Below are 18,008 nucleotides of genomic sequence, written 5' to 3' on the forward strand. Positions count from 1 at the left end.
CTAGAATGAGGCTTCTCTGACTAGAGGATTTCTCTGGGAAGTAATCTTACAAAGATATTAAACATTATTTGGAAGACATTAACTACAAATATTACTTCAAATTTAATTCCAGGAGTAAAAAAGGGTTTTTCCTGCAAAGTTTGGTCAATCTTTGGAATGATCCTTTGTCAGGGAATAGGCAGAAAAAAATTAGTTGACACCTTGGGTGACTCTAGAATCGATTAAATTAAATGGGTCCAAATATCTTCCTTTGGCATCTTAAGAAATAAGACTAATAAATTTGTGTCATCAGTCAGTGCAAAATTAATCCAAATGTACCCGTATATACTCGTGTAATCATTAAATTTTTTTGGACCACTTTTTGGGGAAAAAATGGGGGGTTGACTTTTACACGGGTCAAACATTTTAACTCATGAGTACCTGCGTCATTCAAGGTGTTGGGACTTCAGATGGCCTGGGATTGGAGAGTAAGTTCATGATTGGGCCGTCAGATAGGTGGATGGCTGGCACGAGGATCTAACGTTGGAAGTTCGGATGGGCGGGTGTCGGGGTGAGAATCCGCAGTTGGGAGTTTGGTCAGGTAGGTGTCGGGGTGAGGATCCGCAGTCGGGAGCTTTGATGGGCAGGCAGTGGGGGGGGTGAGGATCCGTCGTCGCAGCGCCGGGAACTCGGATGGGTGGACAGCCGAGGCCAAAAATAAGGGGGTCAATTTTTACATGGGTCATACAAAAATCACCCAATTTTTAGGCCAAAAAGTGGGGATTGACTTTACATGTTAGCAACAATTACATGAGTATACAGTAATTGTCTCATTAAACAATTGATACTTTTCATCAGAATAGCTGCTAGGAAAGCTAGTTACAGGTTATATGTTAAAGAAACCTAATTGGCTGAATATGACTGAGATTGTCTGATCTTGGAAGCTAAGCAGACAGTACTTGGAGGAGTACTTGGAGCAGTACTTGGTCAGTACTTGGAGGAGAGTCTGCCTAGAAACACCAGGTGCTTTAGGTTTCCGTGAGGGGTGCTGGACAAAGTGGTGAATCTCTCTCTGCCTTATGGTAGACTAAATTTTTCATGTATGTTACATTCTAAATGTAGTATTATGTGTCAATAATGGAACCTTAACCTTTACCTTTAAAGAACATGATTAATTCAGAGCCCAGTTTCTGGAACATAGGCAAGGTTTGTTTTTATTAGAGCCTGGCAATCAAATGAAATTATATTTCTAAGCCTTCTATCAGCTTAATCATGCAGAATTCTCATATTTCTAAAGCTAGTATCTCCGTGCCTACAGCTGTACCAGACCCAGCAACTTGTCCTATAATCCCAGGCCAAGAGACTATCTTGGAAATTTCAAAGGGCCGATCTGGACTTGGACTCAGCATCGTAGGTGGAAGGGACACATTGTTGGTGAGTAACCTCTTTGTGGACATGAGAAAGATAACAGAGAATCACGTAATTCAGTTCTGTTATTATTTAAGACCCTTAGTAAGAAATGCAAGATTTCTTTATTCCTCAGAATAGTAAATGGTGTATTAATTTACAGGTAACACAGGGTAGATGGTACTTGAAAGCCAAAATCTTTAGAATTTGCAAAACTATGCTAAAAAAAAGCTATGAAATGTTTTTACAAGTAAATGCTTGGCCTGTATGTGGAGAACAGGAGCAATTAACCATTGTGACTAGATGTCCTAATGAAGGGTTTAGGCCCAAAATGTTGACTGCCTTCCGTGAATGCTGCTTAACCTATTTAAATTCCTCCAGCATTTGGTGTGTTGTCCCAGTTTTCCACTATTTACAGATTTTCTTGTTTGCTCTTGATTACCCCACAGTAGCAAAAAATTCTTTGTTATTTAAAAATATATGGCCATCACACTGTATCATAAAACCACAGTGCAATATTTTCAGTTCAATTCATGTAGCCAAGCCATGGTTAGAGATGCAAAACGTTTCAAAGACAGCCCATCATTTTATCAGGTTACTGAGCAGGGTTCTAGTCTGAAACATTCATTCTGTTTCTTTATCCATAGCTACTGGTTGATGGGTGTTCCCAGCATTTTCTATTTTTATGTTAAATTTCAGTGCCCTTGTAACACTTATTTTGCCTCCAGTTTTGATATCCATCTATAGAAAGAAAATCTTCCCTTTTCGATTGTTTGCTATTTCTTGCTGTACATACTTCAGAGAACAAATCGAACAGTTAATAAAAACCATTAAGGTTTATCAAAAGTGATAGGAAAACCATTTCCAGATGTGTACAAATTCTGATCATGTTAAATGATAACTTTGTTTTTATTTCAGAATGCAATAGTTATTCATGAAGTATACGAAGAGGGTGCAGCTGCCAAAGACAACAGGCTCTGGGCTGGGGACCAGGTCCTGGAGGTGAGTACAAAGGTGTTATAATTTTGACAAGTAAAGGCAGGAGATGATAGGTGAAGAAGGGAATGAGGGGACAGCAGCGATCGGGGGAGGAAGAATGGCTGGGTGTGTAAGGGGGAAGGGAGGGGAGAACTGGAAAGAGGGAGGGGAAAGAAGGCGAGTAAATTTAGCATAAAGCAGAGAAGTCAATGTTAAGGCCATCTGGCTGGAAGTTCCCAGGTGTCGTTCCTCCAATCTGCAGGTGATCAGGGTGAGATAATGCATAAGGCCATGGACAGACATGTGAGCTTCAGACTGTAACTCAGAATTGAAATGGTTGGCTACTGGGAGGTCGCTGTTGTTGCAGGTGGAGTAGAGGTGCTGAGCGAAGCGATCTCCCAATATGCAACCAGTCTTTCTGATGTAAAGAAGACCACAAAGGGAGCACTGGATGCAGTAAATGAGTCCTGTGGATATATAAGTGAAGTGTTGCTTCACTTGAAAAGCCTGTTTTGAGCCCTGAACCTGATAGGCAGAGCTCAAATATTTGGTTTCTCAAAATAGACATCAGAAATTTTAGATTGGACAATTGTGCCATCTATTGGAATTCCTGTTGTGGTGTACACAGCTTTTTGAGGAAATTTAATTAGCTTACATATATAACTTAAAACTAAAGGTTGTAAAAATAGATTCAAAACAGAGGTTTCATTTGTATTTTAATATTATTTAATTAATAGTAAAATAATGCAACTACATATTTCAACTTACTATGAAAGAAAACATACAACCCTAAGATTCTTCTTCTTGCAGGCCATGCAGAATTTCTAATTATTGGTAACTATAACGATACCCAAGAAGAAAGAAATATATCCAAATGAAAAATGTGAATGAAAGGAATGAAAATTAACTGAGCAAATATCATAGAACATTACAGCATGGAAAACAGGCCCTTCAGCCCTTCTTGTCTGTGCTGAACTAATATTCTACCTAGTTCCACTAATGTTTCTTCTATATTTTTCCTTTTTCACCCTTAATCTATGTCTTCTGGTTTGATCTCACCTACCTTCAGTGGAAAAAACTTACCTACCCTTATAATTTTAAATGCCTCTATCAAATTTCCCCTCATTCTTCTATACTCCAGGGAATAAACTCCAAACCTGTTTAACCATTTCCTCTAACTCAGAGCCTAAAGTCCTGGCAACATCCTATAAAATCTTCTCTACACCCTTTCAATCTTACTGATATCAGCTGGAATAGTTTTCAAACTTATTGAAGTCATTGACAGGCCACTATCATGGTGAATTGCTTAGCAGATCAGGAGGCTACATGCTCAAGTTGGTGTTGGACTGAAAAGCTCAATTTACTATAAAGGTACAAATCAGGAGATAGAGCCAAATTACTTAACAGTCACTGAGCAAGATGATGTTAATAATTATTATTAATTAAGTAAACAGGATTGTAGGCAGATAAATCCCAAGGGCCTGATAATCTACATCCTAGGGTACTCAAGGAAGTGGCCATTCAGATAGCAGATGCTTTAAGAATTATTTTCCAGAACTCGATAGACTCAGGATCAGTACCCATGGATTGGAGGGTAGCTAATGTTACCCCACTATTTAAAAAGGGGGGTAGAGAAAAAGCGGGGAATTATCAGCCGGTGAGCCTTACATCAGTAGTGGGCAAAATGATGGAATCCATTATTAAGGATGCAATAGCGGAGCATATGACTAGCAGAGAAGGGATCGGACGGAGTCAACATGGATTTACAAAAGGTAAATCGTGCTTGACAAATCTATTGGAATTCTTTGAGATGGTGACAGGTAAAATAGATGGGGGAGAGCCAGTGGATGTGGTGTACCTGGACTTCCAAAAGGCCTTCAATAAGGTCCCGCATAAACGACTGGCTTACAAAATCAAGGCTCATGGGATTGGGGGCAAAGTATTGATGTGGATTGAGAACTGGCTGGCAGGTAGAAGACAGAGAGTTGGGATAAATGGCTCGTTTTCTGAGTGGCAGGCGGTGACGAGTGGGGTACCACAGGGATCTGTACTGGGACCCCAGCTGTTCACAATTTACATTAATGATCTGGATGAGGGGGTTGGATGTAATATCTCCAAATTTGCAGATGACACTAAGCTAGGAGGGGTTGTGGGCACGGAAGAGGGGGTCAGGAAGCTCCAGTGTGATTTGGATAAATTGAGGGACTGGGAAGATACATGGCAAATGCACTACAATGTGGATAAATGTGAGGTTATCCACTTTGGTAATACAAACCGGAGGGCAGATTACTATTTGAATGGCAATAGATTAAGAGATGGGGAAGTGCAGAGAGACCTAGGGGTACTTGTACATCAGTCTCTGAAGGCGAGCATGCAGGTACAGTAGGCAGTTAAAAAGGCAAATGGTATGTTGGCCTTCATATCAAGAGGGTTTGAGTATAGGAACAAGGATACCTTACTGCAGCTGTACAGGGCCTTGGTGAGACCCCACCTGGAGTTTTGTGTGCAGTTTTGGTCACCTTATCTAAGGAAGGATGTTCTTGCAATGGAGGGAGTGCAGAGGCGATTCACCAGGCTGATACCTGGAATGGCAGGAATGACTTATGAGGAAAGATTGCGCAAATTGGGATTGTACTCGCTGGAGTTTAGAAGATTGAGAGGGGATCTCATAGAGACATATAAAACTCTGGCAGGACTGGACAGAGTGGATGCAGATGGGATGTTTCCAATGATGGGAAAATCCAGAACCCGGGGCCATGGTTTGAGGATAATAGGCAAACCATTTAGGACCGAGATGAGGAGGAATTTCTTTACCCAGAGGGTGGTGAATCTGTGGAATTCATTGCCACAGAGGGCAGTGGAGGCAGGTTCATTAAATATATTTAAGAGGGAATTAGATCTATTTCTTCAGCATAAGGTTATTAAAGGTTACGGAGAGAAGGCGGGGACGGGGTACTGAACTTTAAGATCAGCCATGATCTCGTTGAATGGCGGAGCAGGCTCGAAGGGTCGAATGACCTACTCCTGCTCCTATCTTCTGTGTTTCTATGTTTCTATTTTTTTCCTGCAGAGACCAAAATAATAATCTGCACTGCTCTATTCCAATATGGTCAAAAACTTAAATAAAGATCTCACTGTTTGTTTTGTGATATAATTTTCTAACGTTTTTTTTGAAGAGCCCTCGCAAGTAAAATAAAATATGGTCAACATACAAAAATCAGTTAAACAAATAAAAAACACATTACTGCACCTAAAACACAAGTATTGTTCAAAGAAAATGTACACAATGATATTCCATCAAGACATTGCTTCTTGTGCATCTACCAACTCAATGCTGATCACCATAGACTTCAACTCACAATCATAACAAGGCACTCTTAAAATTACTGAATTTAAAACCCTCTTCAAAAGGAATGACTTCAGTGTTTTAATCCCTTTACTGGAATTTCACAGCTTCAGGTTCCAGTGAAGGTCCCAGTAAAGATGGAGATTTTGTTTATGAGTGTTCCTCAAATACAAAGAAAACAAGCACATGCTTGTCGCCTCCTACTCTGATTTTATTAATATTCTGACTGGTCCCTTTGCTCGTGAATTCTTCAGGTAATTTTTCTGCATGTTCATAATCATCTTTATTAGATGCAAATTTGCCACTGTTCTCTGGAATGGAATGCTCTGATGACCATCATCTTCTTCAACAACATTTTATGCTCTGGATTGTGGATGTGTTCTTTGAAAACTTCTGCAAAAGTCTTTTTTTTTAAGACAAGCTTCATCTTGTGCCTTTTAGCCATCTCTTCAAACAAGAAAGAGGAAATTCAGAGGCCTTCCCCCTCCCCTTCCCCCTCCCCTTCCACCTCCCCTTCCCCCACCCCTTCCCCCCTCCCCTTCCACCTCCCCTTCCCCCCTCCCCTTCCACCTCCCCTTCCCCCCTCCCCTTCCCCCTCCCCTTCACCCTCCCCTTCCCCCTCCCCTTACCCCCTTTCCCCTCCCCTCCCCTTCTTGCCTTCCCCTTCCCTTCTCCCTTCCCCTTCCCCCTCCCCTTCCCCCTCCCCTTCCCCCTCCCCTTCCCCCTCCCCTTCCCCCTCCCCTTCCCCCTCCCCTTCTCCCTCCCCTTCCCCCTCCCCTTCCCCCTCCCCTACCCCCTTCCCCCCTCCCCCCTTCTTGCCTTCCCCCTCCCCTTCCCCCTCCCCTTCTCCCTCCCCCCTCCCCTTCCCCCTCCCCTTACCCCCTTTCCCCTCCCCTCCCCTTCTTGCCTTCCCCTTCCCTTCTCCCCTCCCCTTCCCCCTCCCCTTCCCCCACCCCTCCCCTTACCCCCTTTCCCCCTCCCCTCCCCTTCTTGCCTTCCCCCTCCCCTCCCCTTACCCCCTTCCCCCCTCCCCCCTTCTTGCCTTCCCCCTCCCCTTCCCTCTCCCCTTCCCCCTCCTTCCCCCTCCCCTTCCCCCTCCCCTTCCCCCTCCCCTTCCCCCTCCCCTTCTTCCTCCCCTTCCCCCTCCCCTTCCCTCCTCCCCTTCCCCCTCTGCTTACCCCTTCCCCCCTCCCCCCTTCTTGCCTTCCCCCTCCCCTTCCCTCTCCCCTTCCCCCTCCCCTTCCCCCTCCCCTTACCCCCTTCCCTCTCCCCTCCCCTTCTTGCCTTCCCCCTCCCCTTCCCCTTCCCTTCTCCCCTCCCCTTCCCCCCTTCCCCCTCCCTTTCCCCCTCCCCTTCCCCCCTCCCCTCCCCTTACCCCCTTCCCCCTCCCCTCCCCTTCTTGCCTTCCCCCTCCCCTTCCCTCTCCCCTTCCCTCTCCCCTTCCCCCCTCCCCTTCTCCCTCCCCTTCCCCCCTCCCCTTCCCCCTCCCCTTACCCCCCTTTCCCCCCCCTTCCCCCTCCCCTCCCCTTGCCTTCCCCCTCCCCTTCCCCTTCCCTCCTCCCCTCCCTTTCCCCCCTTCCCCCTCCCCTTCCCCTCCCCTCTCCTTCCCCCCCTCCCCTCCCCTTCTTGCCTTCCCCCTCCCCTTCCCTCCTCCCCTCCCCTTCTTGCCTTCCCCCTCCCCTTCCCCTTCCCTCCTCCCCTCCCCTTCCTCCCTTCCCCCTCCCCTTCCCCCTCCCTTCCCCCCTTCCCCCCTCTCCCCCTCCCCTCTCCTTCCCCCCTTCCCCCTCCACTTCCCCCCTCCCCTCTCCTTCCCCCTTCCTCCTCCCCTTTCCCCCTCCCCTCTCCTTCCCCCCTTCCCCCTACCCTTTCCCCATCCCCTCCCCTTCCCCCCTTGTGGGTGTAGATCCTTGATGATTGCTGCTGCTCCCTGAAGATGTTCTCGATGGTGGAGAGGGTTTTGCCTTTGTTGTGCTGGCCTATGTCCACTAGCTTTTGCAGGACTTTCCACTAGGAGATATTGGTGCCCCCATACCAGATCATGACGCAACCTGTCACCACACATTCCACTGCACATCTGTAGATGTTTGCCAAGGTTTCCAATGATATACTGAACCTCTACAAACTCCTGAGGAAATAGGTGCATTCAAATAGCAGCACCGGGGTAGCCCTCCTGGGACCTGGGTGCGATTACTGGGTCGTGAAAGGCACCTTTCAAATCTCAGCCAGACCTACCTGACAAATGGCCAACCTTGTAATTTAAGGGGGATCCCAACCGTGTGATGAAACAGTGAGTGACCTGTCATACATTCATGGGAAGAATCGACGATCATTCTCCCCCCCCCACCCCCCACACCGTCAGTCACCCCTTCCCATCAGTCGCCCCTTCCCCGTCAGTTGCCCCCCATCATTCGCCCCTTCGCATCAGTTGCCCCTTTCCGTCAGTCACCCTTCCACATCAGTTGCTCCCCCCATCAGATGCCACCCCCCATCAGTCCCCACCACCCACTGTCAATTGCCCCTTCCCCTGTCAGTCGCCCCCACCCCCCCCCCCTCACTGGTATGCTGCTACTGCGAATGGGGGGGGGGGGTGGCTGCTGCAATGTGCCACTCCTGTTGGCGGTGATGGCTCAATGCGGGAGTACAGGAGGAATAGCCATTTTCCTTACCCATAATCCTCCAGTGACGTGGGGGATTATAGATAAGGAAGACAGCTATTGTTCCCACACTCCCGCACTGGGCCATCACTGTGAACCGGGCTGGCATTTGCAGCAGCAGCTTGTTGTGGCCCACCATTCTTCCCCCCCCACCGATCGTGGCAGTGGTCTCTCTCCACCTGATCGCTGCCCCCTTTTCTCCCCCCGATCATGGCCCCTGACACCTGACACTCCCCCCCCCCAATCGTGGCAGTGGTCTCTCTCCACCTGATCGCTGCCCCCCTTTCTCCCCCCGATCATGGCCCCTGACACCTGACACTCCCCCCCCCCCCCGATCGTGGCAGTGGTCTCTCTCCACCTGATCGCTGCCCCCCTTTCTCCCCCCGATCATGGCCCCTGACACCTGACACACCCCCCCAATCATGGCAGTGGTCTCTCTCCACCTGATCGCTGCCCCCCTTTCTCCCCCCGATCATGGCCCCTGAGACCTGACACTCCCCCCCCTAATCATGGCCTCTCTGCCCCTGATCATGGCAGTGACCTATCTTCCCCTGATCTATGGGTTTGGTACAGGTGGTCCATGTGACACAACAAGCACAAATACAAACAGTAATAAGTAAAACAGGGTTGAAATTTTAATAACAAAAGCATTAAAATTCTCACAATATTTTCCAACCAGAACATAACACAAATCTCATCTGTTGTCTGCGCCGGGACTGGAGCATGTTTCCTGCCATTTCCGACCCCTTCCCCAAACTGGGTTTGTTGTAGGTGATCTGCAGTAAGTAAAGGAATACCTAAAGGTCTTCTGTAGGTGAAGAATAGTTGAGAACCATTAATCTAGACTGTGCTTCATGGTGGATCACTCTCACTGTAGGTTTCCACATGCAATATTTTACTATTGTTTTCTTATGAAAACTTAGGTAGATATAAGAGGAAATACATAAAAAATGGTCACAAAGAATAAGCAATTGAAGAAAGGAAGAAGAGAAAATCGAGAATGAGAATGATGGAAACAACAGTGAAATGCTATCCTGGATGAAAGATTCTCAGAATAATTGGTTGTATTTGAAATCTTAAATTATGAATCTAGAAAGATGGATTTTGCTTCCTTACAGGTAAATGGAATTGATTTACGGAATGCAACCCATGAAGAAGCAATCACAGCCTTGAGACAGACACCACAGAAGGTGCGGCTCACTGTATTCAGGGATGAAGCACAGTACAAAGATGAAGAGAATTTAGATATATTCATTGTGGATCTCCAGAAGAAAGTTGGAAGAGGACTCGGCCTGAGTATCGTAGGAAAGCGGTGAGCCGATCACCTTCCTTCCCGACCCATGTTAAAAACCAAATATTGCACTATTATTATTGTACAACTTCCACACAGTGAAGTCTCTTGATTCAAGAAGATGGAAAATTGTGTTTGTTCAACTTGAATTTGTCTGTCTCCTTTTTAAACAGAAAAACAAGAGAATTATCGACCAGTTAGCTTAATGTGTGATTTGGGGAAATTATTAACATATATAATTAAGAATAGAATCCCAGAAATTGGAATCATTTATTTGTTTTTATTATGCATGAAACCAAATAATTTTACTCTTAATTTAAAGTGATATTTGCTATTCCCAGTTGAGATCCCAACCCTAAGAAAGACAGGGCACTTCCAGGCATTATTTCTTCAACTTTATTGGTGCATAATGTCATCACCAACATGTAGGTCACTCATTCCTCAACTGAAAACTCATCATAACTGAACATTCGTTCAAACACAAACAACTCAGAATCTGTATTTTTGACAAAATCTCCCACGAGGTCTAAAAGTTTCCATTTATTGCATGAAAAATTATGAAATCTTATTTTTTAAATGAGGTAGATATAAGAGGAAGTAAGTTAAAATATATTCACCTGATTGGAATGAGTAATGCCTGAGAAATCTGATTGAATTTTTGGAGAATGACGATGATAATGAACAAGTTTTATGGATGATATCTATATGGTCTTCAAAATTCCGGATGACAAGTTCTTTGTAAGGAATTGTAAATGGCAATTAGCATGGAATTGAAGGTTAATTATTGAGCAAGTTAGGAAAATGCCTGAGGAGCAATGATAATTGACTAGGTTTCAAATTTCACTGTGTCGTTAGTGGTGTCTAACAAGGATCTTCATTAGGACTGTTGCTATTCCCAGTACTTAGAACATAGATCACAACAGCACAATGTTGTGCCGAGCCATATATTCCTTAAAACAATACTAAACCGTCTCTACCCATAACCCTCAATTTTACTTCCATCTATGTGCCTGTTTCTTAAATGCCCCTAATATTTCAGCCTCCACGTGCATCCATGGCAAGGCAATTCAAGCATCCACAACTCTCTGTGTAAAAAATAAACACCCCTGAAAACTTCCCTCCCTTCACTTTGTAAATATGTTTGCTATTCCTCCCCTCGGAAAAAGGCACTAGCTGTCTCCCCTATCAATGCCTCTCATAATCTTCTAGACCTCTATTAAGTCTCCTCTTATCCTTTTACACTCCAAAGATAAAAATCCCAGCTTTGCTAACCTTGCCTCATAAGACTGATTTTCCAATCCAGGCAACATCCTGGTAAATCTCCTCTGCACCCTCACCATACCTTCCACATCTTTCCAATAATGAGGTGAGCAGAACTGAACACAATACTCCAAGTGTAGTCTCACCAGAGATTTGTAGAGTTGCAATATGACTTATCAACTCTTGAATTCAATCCCCCTATTAATGAAGCCCAGGATCCCATTGGCCTTCTTAATTATCCTATCAATCTTCACAGCAACCTTGAGAGAGGTATGGATTTGGACTCCAAGGTCACTCTGTTCATTCACACTCCTAAATAACTGATCATTAACCCTGTACACAGCCTTCTGCCCTTCCAAAATATATTACTTCACACATCCACATTGAACTCCATCTTCCACTTTTCCACCCAATTCTGAATCCTGTCAATATTCTTTTGTAACCCATGACAGTCTTCAGCTCCATCCACTTGTTACTTGTTACCTGATGGTGGGGTATAAGCTTCCCAATGACAAAAATGAAGTAACATGGTTAATTATAAATGGAATTGCTTTATTTACAATCAGCAAAGGTCCAAATCTGTGGCCTATTCTTCACTCGAAGTAGTGGAGGTCTGAAGATCATTGATGCTAAACATCATAAATGCTACTGAAAATAATCACAAAAGCTATTGGAACGCCAACCACTATTCGAACAGGATTAGAGTACAAAGTCAAAAGTCTTGCTACAGCAGTCTTGAGTTGCTATGCATTGTCTTGAGCTCTGTACCTTCGCTGGGATATTTTGGCCTCCAAAGAAGTGTTGGGAAGGTATATAAATTTTGAAGAAAGAAATTATACAAATTCCAGGGAATAAAATCCTCGGTTGGGTGTTAAAGGGAGTGTTTAATTGAAATTTTTAAGGAGGCTCGATGGATGGGCTAGAAAAAAATATTTCTGCTGCTTGTGGAGTAAAAGAATAAAAATTCAATGAGGGCCTTTGGGGAGTGCAGTTAGAAAATGCAGAGAGTGAGAGAGATATTTGACATTTGGAGGCAGCACGGTTGGCATAGCGGATAGCACAGCACCTTTACAGCACCAGCGATCAGGACTAAGATTTGACTCCTACTCAGTCTGTAAGGAGTTCTCCCTGTGTCTGCGTGAGTTTTCCCCAGGGGCTGCATTTTTCTCCCACCGTTCGAAATGTACGCTAATGAGGTGTAAATTAGCCGGCACAAACTCGAGGAATCCATAACCTCATGTCAAATTTAAAGAAGCGAGGCTTGGGTTCAGTGCAGGAGCTAGGGCAGGTGAAGGAGAAGATGTTGGTGGTGAGCGCAAATGGGGAACAGGGGGTGAGCCCGAGTTGGGACTAAGCCCCAGGGCAGGGGGAGGCAGCCGACATGACCCTGAAGCGAACCATCACACTGAGGAACGGGATGGGCATCTTCATCCCCCCCCCCCCCCCACCAGCATGGTGCAGGAGGCAGGCTTGGTGGGCTTCTCACTCATCATTTGGACCGTGTGCAGCATCTTCTCCACCATCAGCATGCTGTGCTACACCGAGCTAAGCACCACCATCATGAAGTCAGGTGGGGACTATGCATATGTCCTGGAGGTGTATGGCTCTCTCGTGGCTTTCCTCAAACTCTGGATCGAGTTGCTGATCATTCAGCCCAGCCCACAGTGCCTAGAGGCCCTAGTCTCCACCATGTACATCATCAAACCAGTCTTCCCCAACTGCACTGTGCCCAATGATGGAGCCAAATTAGTGGCTTACCTCTGTATCTGTAAGTAAGAATCAGCACCTCAGCCGTGATGGGGGGGGAAATGAGCCGTTGGATTTAAATCTTCGCTCTGTCAGTTCTTATTAGTTATCATTTGGAAAATTAGTGTTTGTTTTTAATTTAGTGTTCAGCATTTGAACACCTTTGCACAGTTTAACAAAGCAAATTGTTGCTAATTTGCTTGCCAAATAAGAAGTAATTAAGAGCTCCTTAAAACATGTTGGTTTGGAACAGTACTTAAACTCTGCTCTCTCTCCTAAGCTGAATCCATTTTGATTTTCTAGCTGTTTGAATCCCTTACTTGAAGCAGTTATTTCCTGTTTAGCTCCATTTGCACTGACTTCCTTCTCCACTTTCTTTTTCAACTTTTTTAAAAATTGTGACGTCATGTCATACCCAAAAAATCTTTCAGATATTCAGAAATCCAGTTGTTCAATTTTCGATTAATAGGAAGTATACTGTAGTAACTGAGTCTGTTTCACATCAATGAGATTAACCTTACAAAGATAGAGAATATTGCATAAATAAGGAAGCAAAATAGAAGTGCAAAGCCTAATTAGTTTCACTAACAATCTTTAAGGAATTGTATGTTCCACAGAATTGTTGCTACATAACTTTAAGTTTAAGGTTTTAATATTAGTGGCTGAAGAATATTTAGAGGAAAGTGGGTGTCAGCTGCTTGGATTTCTACAACTCAAACAGTAAAATTTATTGTGTTTGAAAGGCAGGTTAGAAACTGGGCATTGCTTCAGCCTTATTAGTAGCCAAATAATCTAGACCACTTGAATAAGGGCTGAATAAAATTTAAGGCATTTTCCAGGAAGGAGCATGGGTAATAACAGTAGCAGTAGGCCAATCTATCCTTTGTATCTATTCTACATTTAATAAGATTTAATAGCAAAGATGGCGGCGCTGCCGGGGCCACTATAGCTGTGCAGCTCTGCCACTGGTGCAGAACTGCAGGGAGCGAGGAAGATGCAGTACTCCCGTGGGGTCCAGTTGCCCATTTGAATGGAACCAATGGTGGTTTTATTTGAAACCTTGGGACCGTGGGTCTATGCCCAAGATGGCAGCGCCTATTAATTGGCGGCAGGCTGAGGGGCTGCAGACCCCGAGGAAGTGGATGACTTGAGCAGGGCACCAGAGGACAGGAAGATCGTGCTCTGTCTGAGAGGGAGAAGCAGGGGAGATGTCCTGCGGGACATCTGGAGACGAGCTCAAACTAGCTAGAGGGGTACCAGGTATTGGAACCGGAACATGAAAAGGTACTGAGGGCGCTGAAGGGTTCTTGACCATGTCGGAAGTTTGGATCTGGAGCTCAAGTTGCGAATGGTTTGGAATGGATTCTGTGTGGCTGCAGGAGCGCTGGAGGCGAACCTACGGACGCTCAATAACTCTGGGTGCAACTCTCTTTTGCCTCTCTCTCTCTGTCTGTAAGCCTGACTGTATGACTAAGACTGTAAGAGAGGCTTAGGCAATTCCTGCCGGTGGTGAATCTGTCTGCCTTGCAGAGGCAAAAAAAAAATCATGCAAACGTGACACTGTTTTATTACCATGATAATAAATTGAATCTTGAATCTTGAGATTGTGACTAGTCTTTTACTTTCCCGTACAAACCATCCTCACTCCTCTTAATATTCTAAAGATCTAATGATTATGTGGAATCCTGGGATTCCAGTCAATCTTTAGTGATGGTCCAGTTTTTCTGATGAATATTTTGCATATCAAATCAGATGTCATGGCCTCATCTTTAACTTTCTCTACATACAAATATAATGATCTCAGTTCTTTACAGACAGCCAGAAACACTCTTTGTTTTCATGTTGGCCTCAGTAAGTTGTCAAAGAAACTCAAAATCATGACTGACGAAAAATTTAGAAGCAGGTACTGACTCAAAGAAAATGTTTTCCTTTTATGTCCTGATGCACATCCTTGGCCTCTGAGAACCATTTTCTGACCATTTAGACTCATGGAACCTCATTCATGAGCAACTAAGGAAAAATGGGTAGAATAATAGTAAGTATTTTAATCTTATCACATCAGTTCATATATATTTACGCCAAAGTATATGCAATTTTATCTGAAGTTTTTCAGCAACATGTCATGTCAAATCACTAGAATATTTGAACTCACTATAAATATTTTAACAGGATTGGAACTGGGGTATTTATCTCCGACATTGTTAAAGGTGGGGCTGCTGAACTCGATGGGAGGCTTATGCAAGGTGACCAAATCTTGTCAGTAAATGGAGAAGATATGCGAAAGGCTTCACAAGAAACTGTGGCAACAGTACTAAAGGTAAACTTGGAGTAACTGCATTAAATCTGGGAACCAGAAATTCAAGCCCACATAAAATGGCACTAATATAGTGCTTTCTGGGAAAATTGCATCAGTTTCATCCAGAATTCCTGGGGAGTGATTTTCAGAGGTGTGTATGAGCGGTGTCAATATTGGGTCATTTGAATTTTTATGCATATTTGGGGTGTTGGATGTAAACCATGAAATAGCTTGTATAATATCCCTCTGCCACTGGAACTCTTTAAGTAATGTTGTCAGTTGGAATGGGATTTGTAAATTGTGGGTGGTTTAGGGTGTAATTGAGTACTAGGAATGGATGTGGGAGTGGATACTTCCTCTGTAATTGAATGACTATCATACTAACAGATATAGATGTCTGAAAAATTAGCAGAACATTCAGAGAGGCCACCATAAAGATTATGGAAGGCTTCACTTGAAAAATGCACCTGATCCATTTTTATAGTGCAATTGAATCAATAAATGAAAATCAACATTCAATTATTGAAACTTGAATATTTTTGAAAGTGAAACTATTCAGTAACAATAATCAAACTCATTCCTGGGTGGCATATTTTCAACAATGAATAAGCATGTTCTTTGATTAGTATCATAGGGGTTGGTAGTCATTGGATACTTAATTTCCCAGGAATAAGGCATAACTGAAATAGTCTCTGGTTATAAACATCCAGCACACCCAAAATAAAAAGAAGGAAGTGCTGGAAACATTCAGCAGATCAAGCATCATTCTGTGGAGACAGAAACAGTTAATGCTTCAGAACAATGACCCTTCATCGGGTGGCCAGACAGTCCTTAAGAAAACATTTGCTACTCACTCCAATTTAACCTTCCTGTGTCTCTCAGTAAACATTCTTCAGTTTGTTTAAAGATATTTCCTGTTGCTAAGCCTTTTCCTCACTTGGTCCAGCCCCATAGCATGTAATTAATCACAAATGAGAAGAAAATGAGTTTGGAACTGATTCTTCAGTACTCACTGTGAAATCTAAGTCATTAAAAATTCTGCATCATTTTCTGATCGTTCAAGGCCATGTAAAGCACCTGTTGGATGACAGAATTTCCAGACTATTACCCTTTAATAATATTGCATTTAATTTGGTAGCATAGCATTGGAGTTCTTTATATCCAAACATGTTTTTTTTCAGTGTGCTCAAGGATTAGTTCAGTTGGAAGTTGGCCGTCTGAAGGCAGGCTCATGGATATCCTCGAGGAGTGCATCACAAGGCAGTCAGGTCAGGATCACTTGTCATTTAAACACTAAGGTCCATTTCACAATGGAATTTGCTGAAAGTTAATCACAATATCTTATCATTCAATTTATCAATGATATGTTAATTAGAATAATACCTGGCCCTCAGACAATATCTTTTCAGTTCATTGGAATATCAAAATGCAATTCAATTAAATTGTGTAAAAGTAGTTATAGTGGGTCTGGAACACTGGTGACAAGTGACGTATGAACAGATCTGAAATCAGATTGCCTTTCTGCTGGGGATATTTGCCAGTGATGTAATACATGAAGCTCAATATCATTTTGAATATTTACATTGTCTTGATGAATATATCAGACTCCTTTTTATCCATTATTGCAAATTCAAGATTGTATCAAAATATTGGGGATCAGTTAATCTCTGTGAAAACCAATGCATAAGTAAAATAAATGTCTATGCTGGTGTGTCATGGGAACAATTGTTTTATTGCACAACACAAACCTGAACAATTTTGTATCTACAGTTTTATTCTCCATTCATGAAATAGGGGGTGAACGACATTTTGAAAGCACTAACTTTTTTGTTAATAATTGAAAATAGATGAAGAATTAAATTTGATAAAATGTAAAATTCATGAATGAGGGAAAGAATAACTACTGGGGGAAATTATAATTATTCCTGGCTTCCAAATCTTTGGCTTGGCTTCACGGACGAAGATTTATGGAGGGGTAATGTCCACGTCAGCTGCAGGCTCGTTGGTAGCTGACAAGTCTGATGCGGGACAGGCAGGCACGGTTGCAGCGGTTGCAGGGGAAAATTGGTGGGTTGGGGTTGAGTGTTGGGTTTCTCCTCCTTTGCCTTTTGTCAGTGAGGTGGGCTCTGCGGTCTTCTTCAAAGGAGGTTGCTGCCCGCCGAACTGAAAGTAATCCTCTAAGCAGAATTTCAAGCCTTTAATTCATTGCAAATTAGTTGACAACAGATTTTTTTTTAAATCTCTTTAATTATTTTCTAATTAAAGTTTTTTTAAAGAAACACTTTGGTTCCAAATTAAAATTACACTGATTTATTTTATTGAAACATAAATTCTTAATTATCACATGCACTGCTAGGTGGTTTCAGCAAAGTTGTAAAATGAAAATACAACAAATCAAGGTCTGATTGAGGAAAGTAAATTTCCATTTGTGGGAAGGAGTTGCACTCAGAATATCACTCCCAGATGATTATTTTTGACCTTTACTAGTTTTATTTCTTTTTGTCAAAGTTTTTGGGTTTGGTGTTTGATTTCTTCTATCATAATTTTCACTGTGTTATGGACTTAAATTGTGATATGTGGGGATGAGGGATATAGGGTTAGGTGGTTGATAAGAGAAAGGGAAAGAAACAAACATTTTGCTCAGATAATTGAGAATTAATTGTTATTCTCCAAGTCCATTATCTTGATCTGTACAATGATTCAAATATGATTTACAAAGCAGAAACTGGAATTAAACATAAACTCATCTTTCACTGCTCAGTTATTGTTGAACAGCTCAAAAGATTAGTCAAAAATCGAATGAATTGGGTGTTCATTTGAATCCCAATTGATGCACATCAAATTGACTTCTTTTTTTAATTGGATACCCCAGATTAATTGCAATTTCTTTTGATCTAACTTAGGTGAGCCAAGAAAGTGCCATTAGTAATCTGTCTAGTTTTGGGGCTACCGTGACCACTTCACAAAATATCACTGGCACCATGAAAAATTCAGCTGACTCCTCACAGAGGAATTCAGGTAAAATGTTAAAAATAGTGATTAATATGTCTG

The 18,008-nt window shown here is 43.1% G+C and overlaps 1 protein-coding gene across 10 annotated transcripts in view; it reads left to right on the forward strand.

The window, feature by feature from the left end:
* Positions 1-18,008, forward strand: part of patj (PATJ crumbs cell polarity complex component) — a 307,050-nt gene that overhangs the window by 260,991 nt on the left and 28,051 nt on the right. For all 10 annotated transcript variants that reach the window (XM_069938547.1, XM_069938545.1, XM_069938548.1 and 7 more), the window contains 6 exons: positions 1,298-1,413; positions 2,305-2,388; positions 9,483-9,676; positions 14,831-14,978; positions 16,139-16,225; positions 17,861-17,975. In XM_069938547.1, coding sequence (XP_069794648.1) covers positions 1,298-1,413; positions 2,305-2,388; positions 9,483-9,676; positions 14,831-14,978; positions 16,139-16,225; positions 17,861-17,975 — 744 coding nt within the window. The remainder of the gene's footprint in view (positions 1-1,297; positions 1,414-2,304; positions 2,389-9,482; positions 9,677-14,830; positions 14,979-16,138; positions 16,226-17,860; positions 17,976-18,008) is intronic.

This window comes from Narcine bancroftii, chromosome 5 (genome assembly GCF_036971445.1).
Source record: "Narcine bancroftii isolate sNarBan1 chromosome 5, sNarBan1.hap1, whole genome shotgun sequence".
In the NCBI taxonomy this organism is placed as follows: Eukaryota; Metazoa; Chordata; class Chondrichthyes; order Torpediniformes; family Narcinidae; genus Narcine; species Narcine bancroftii.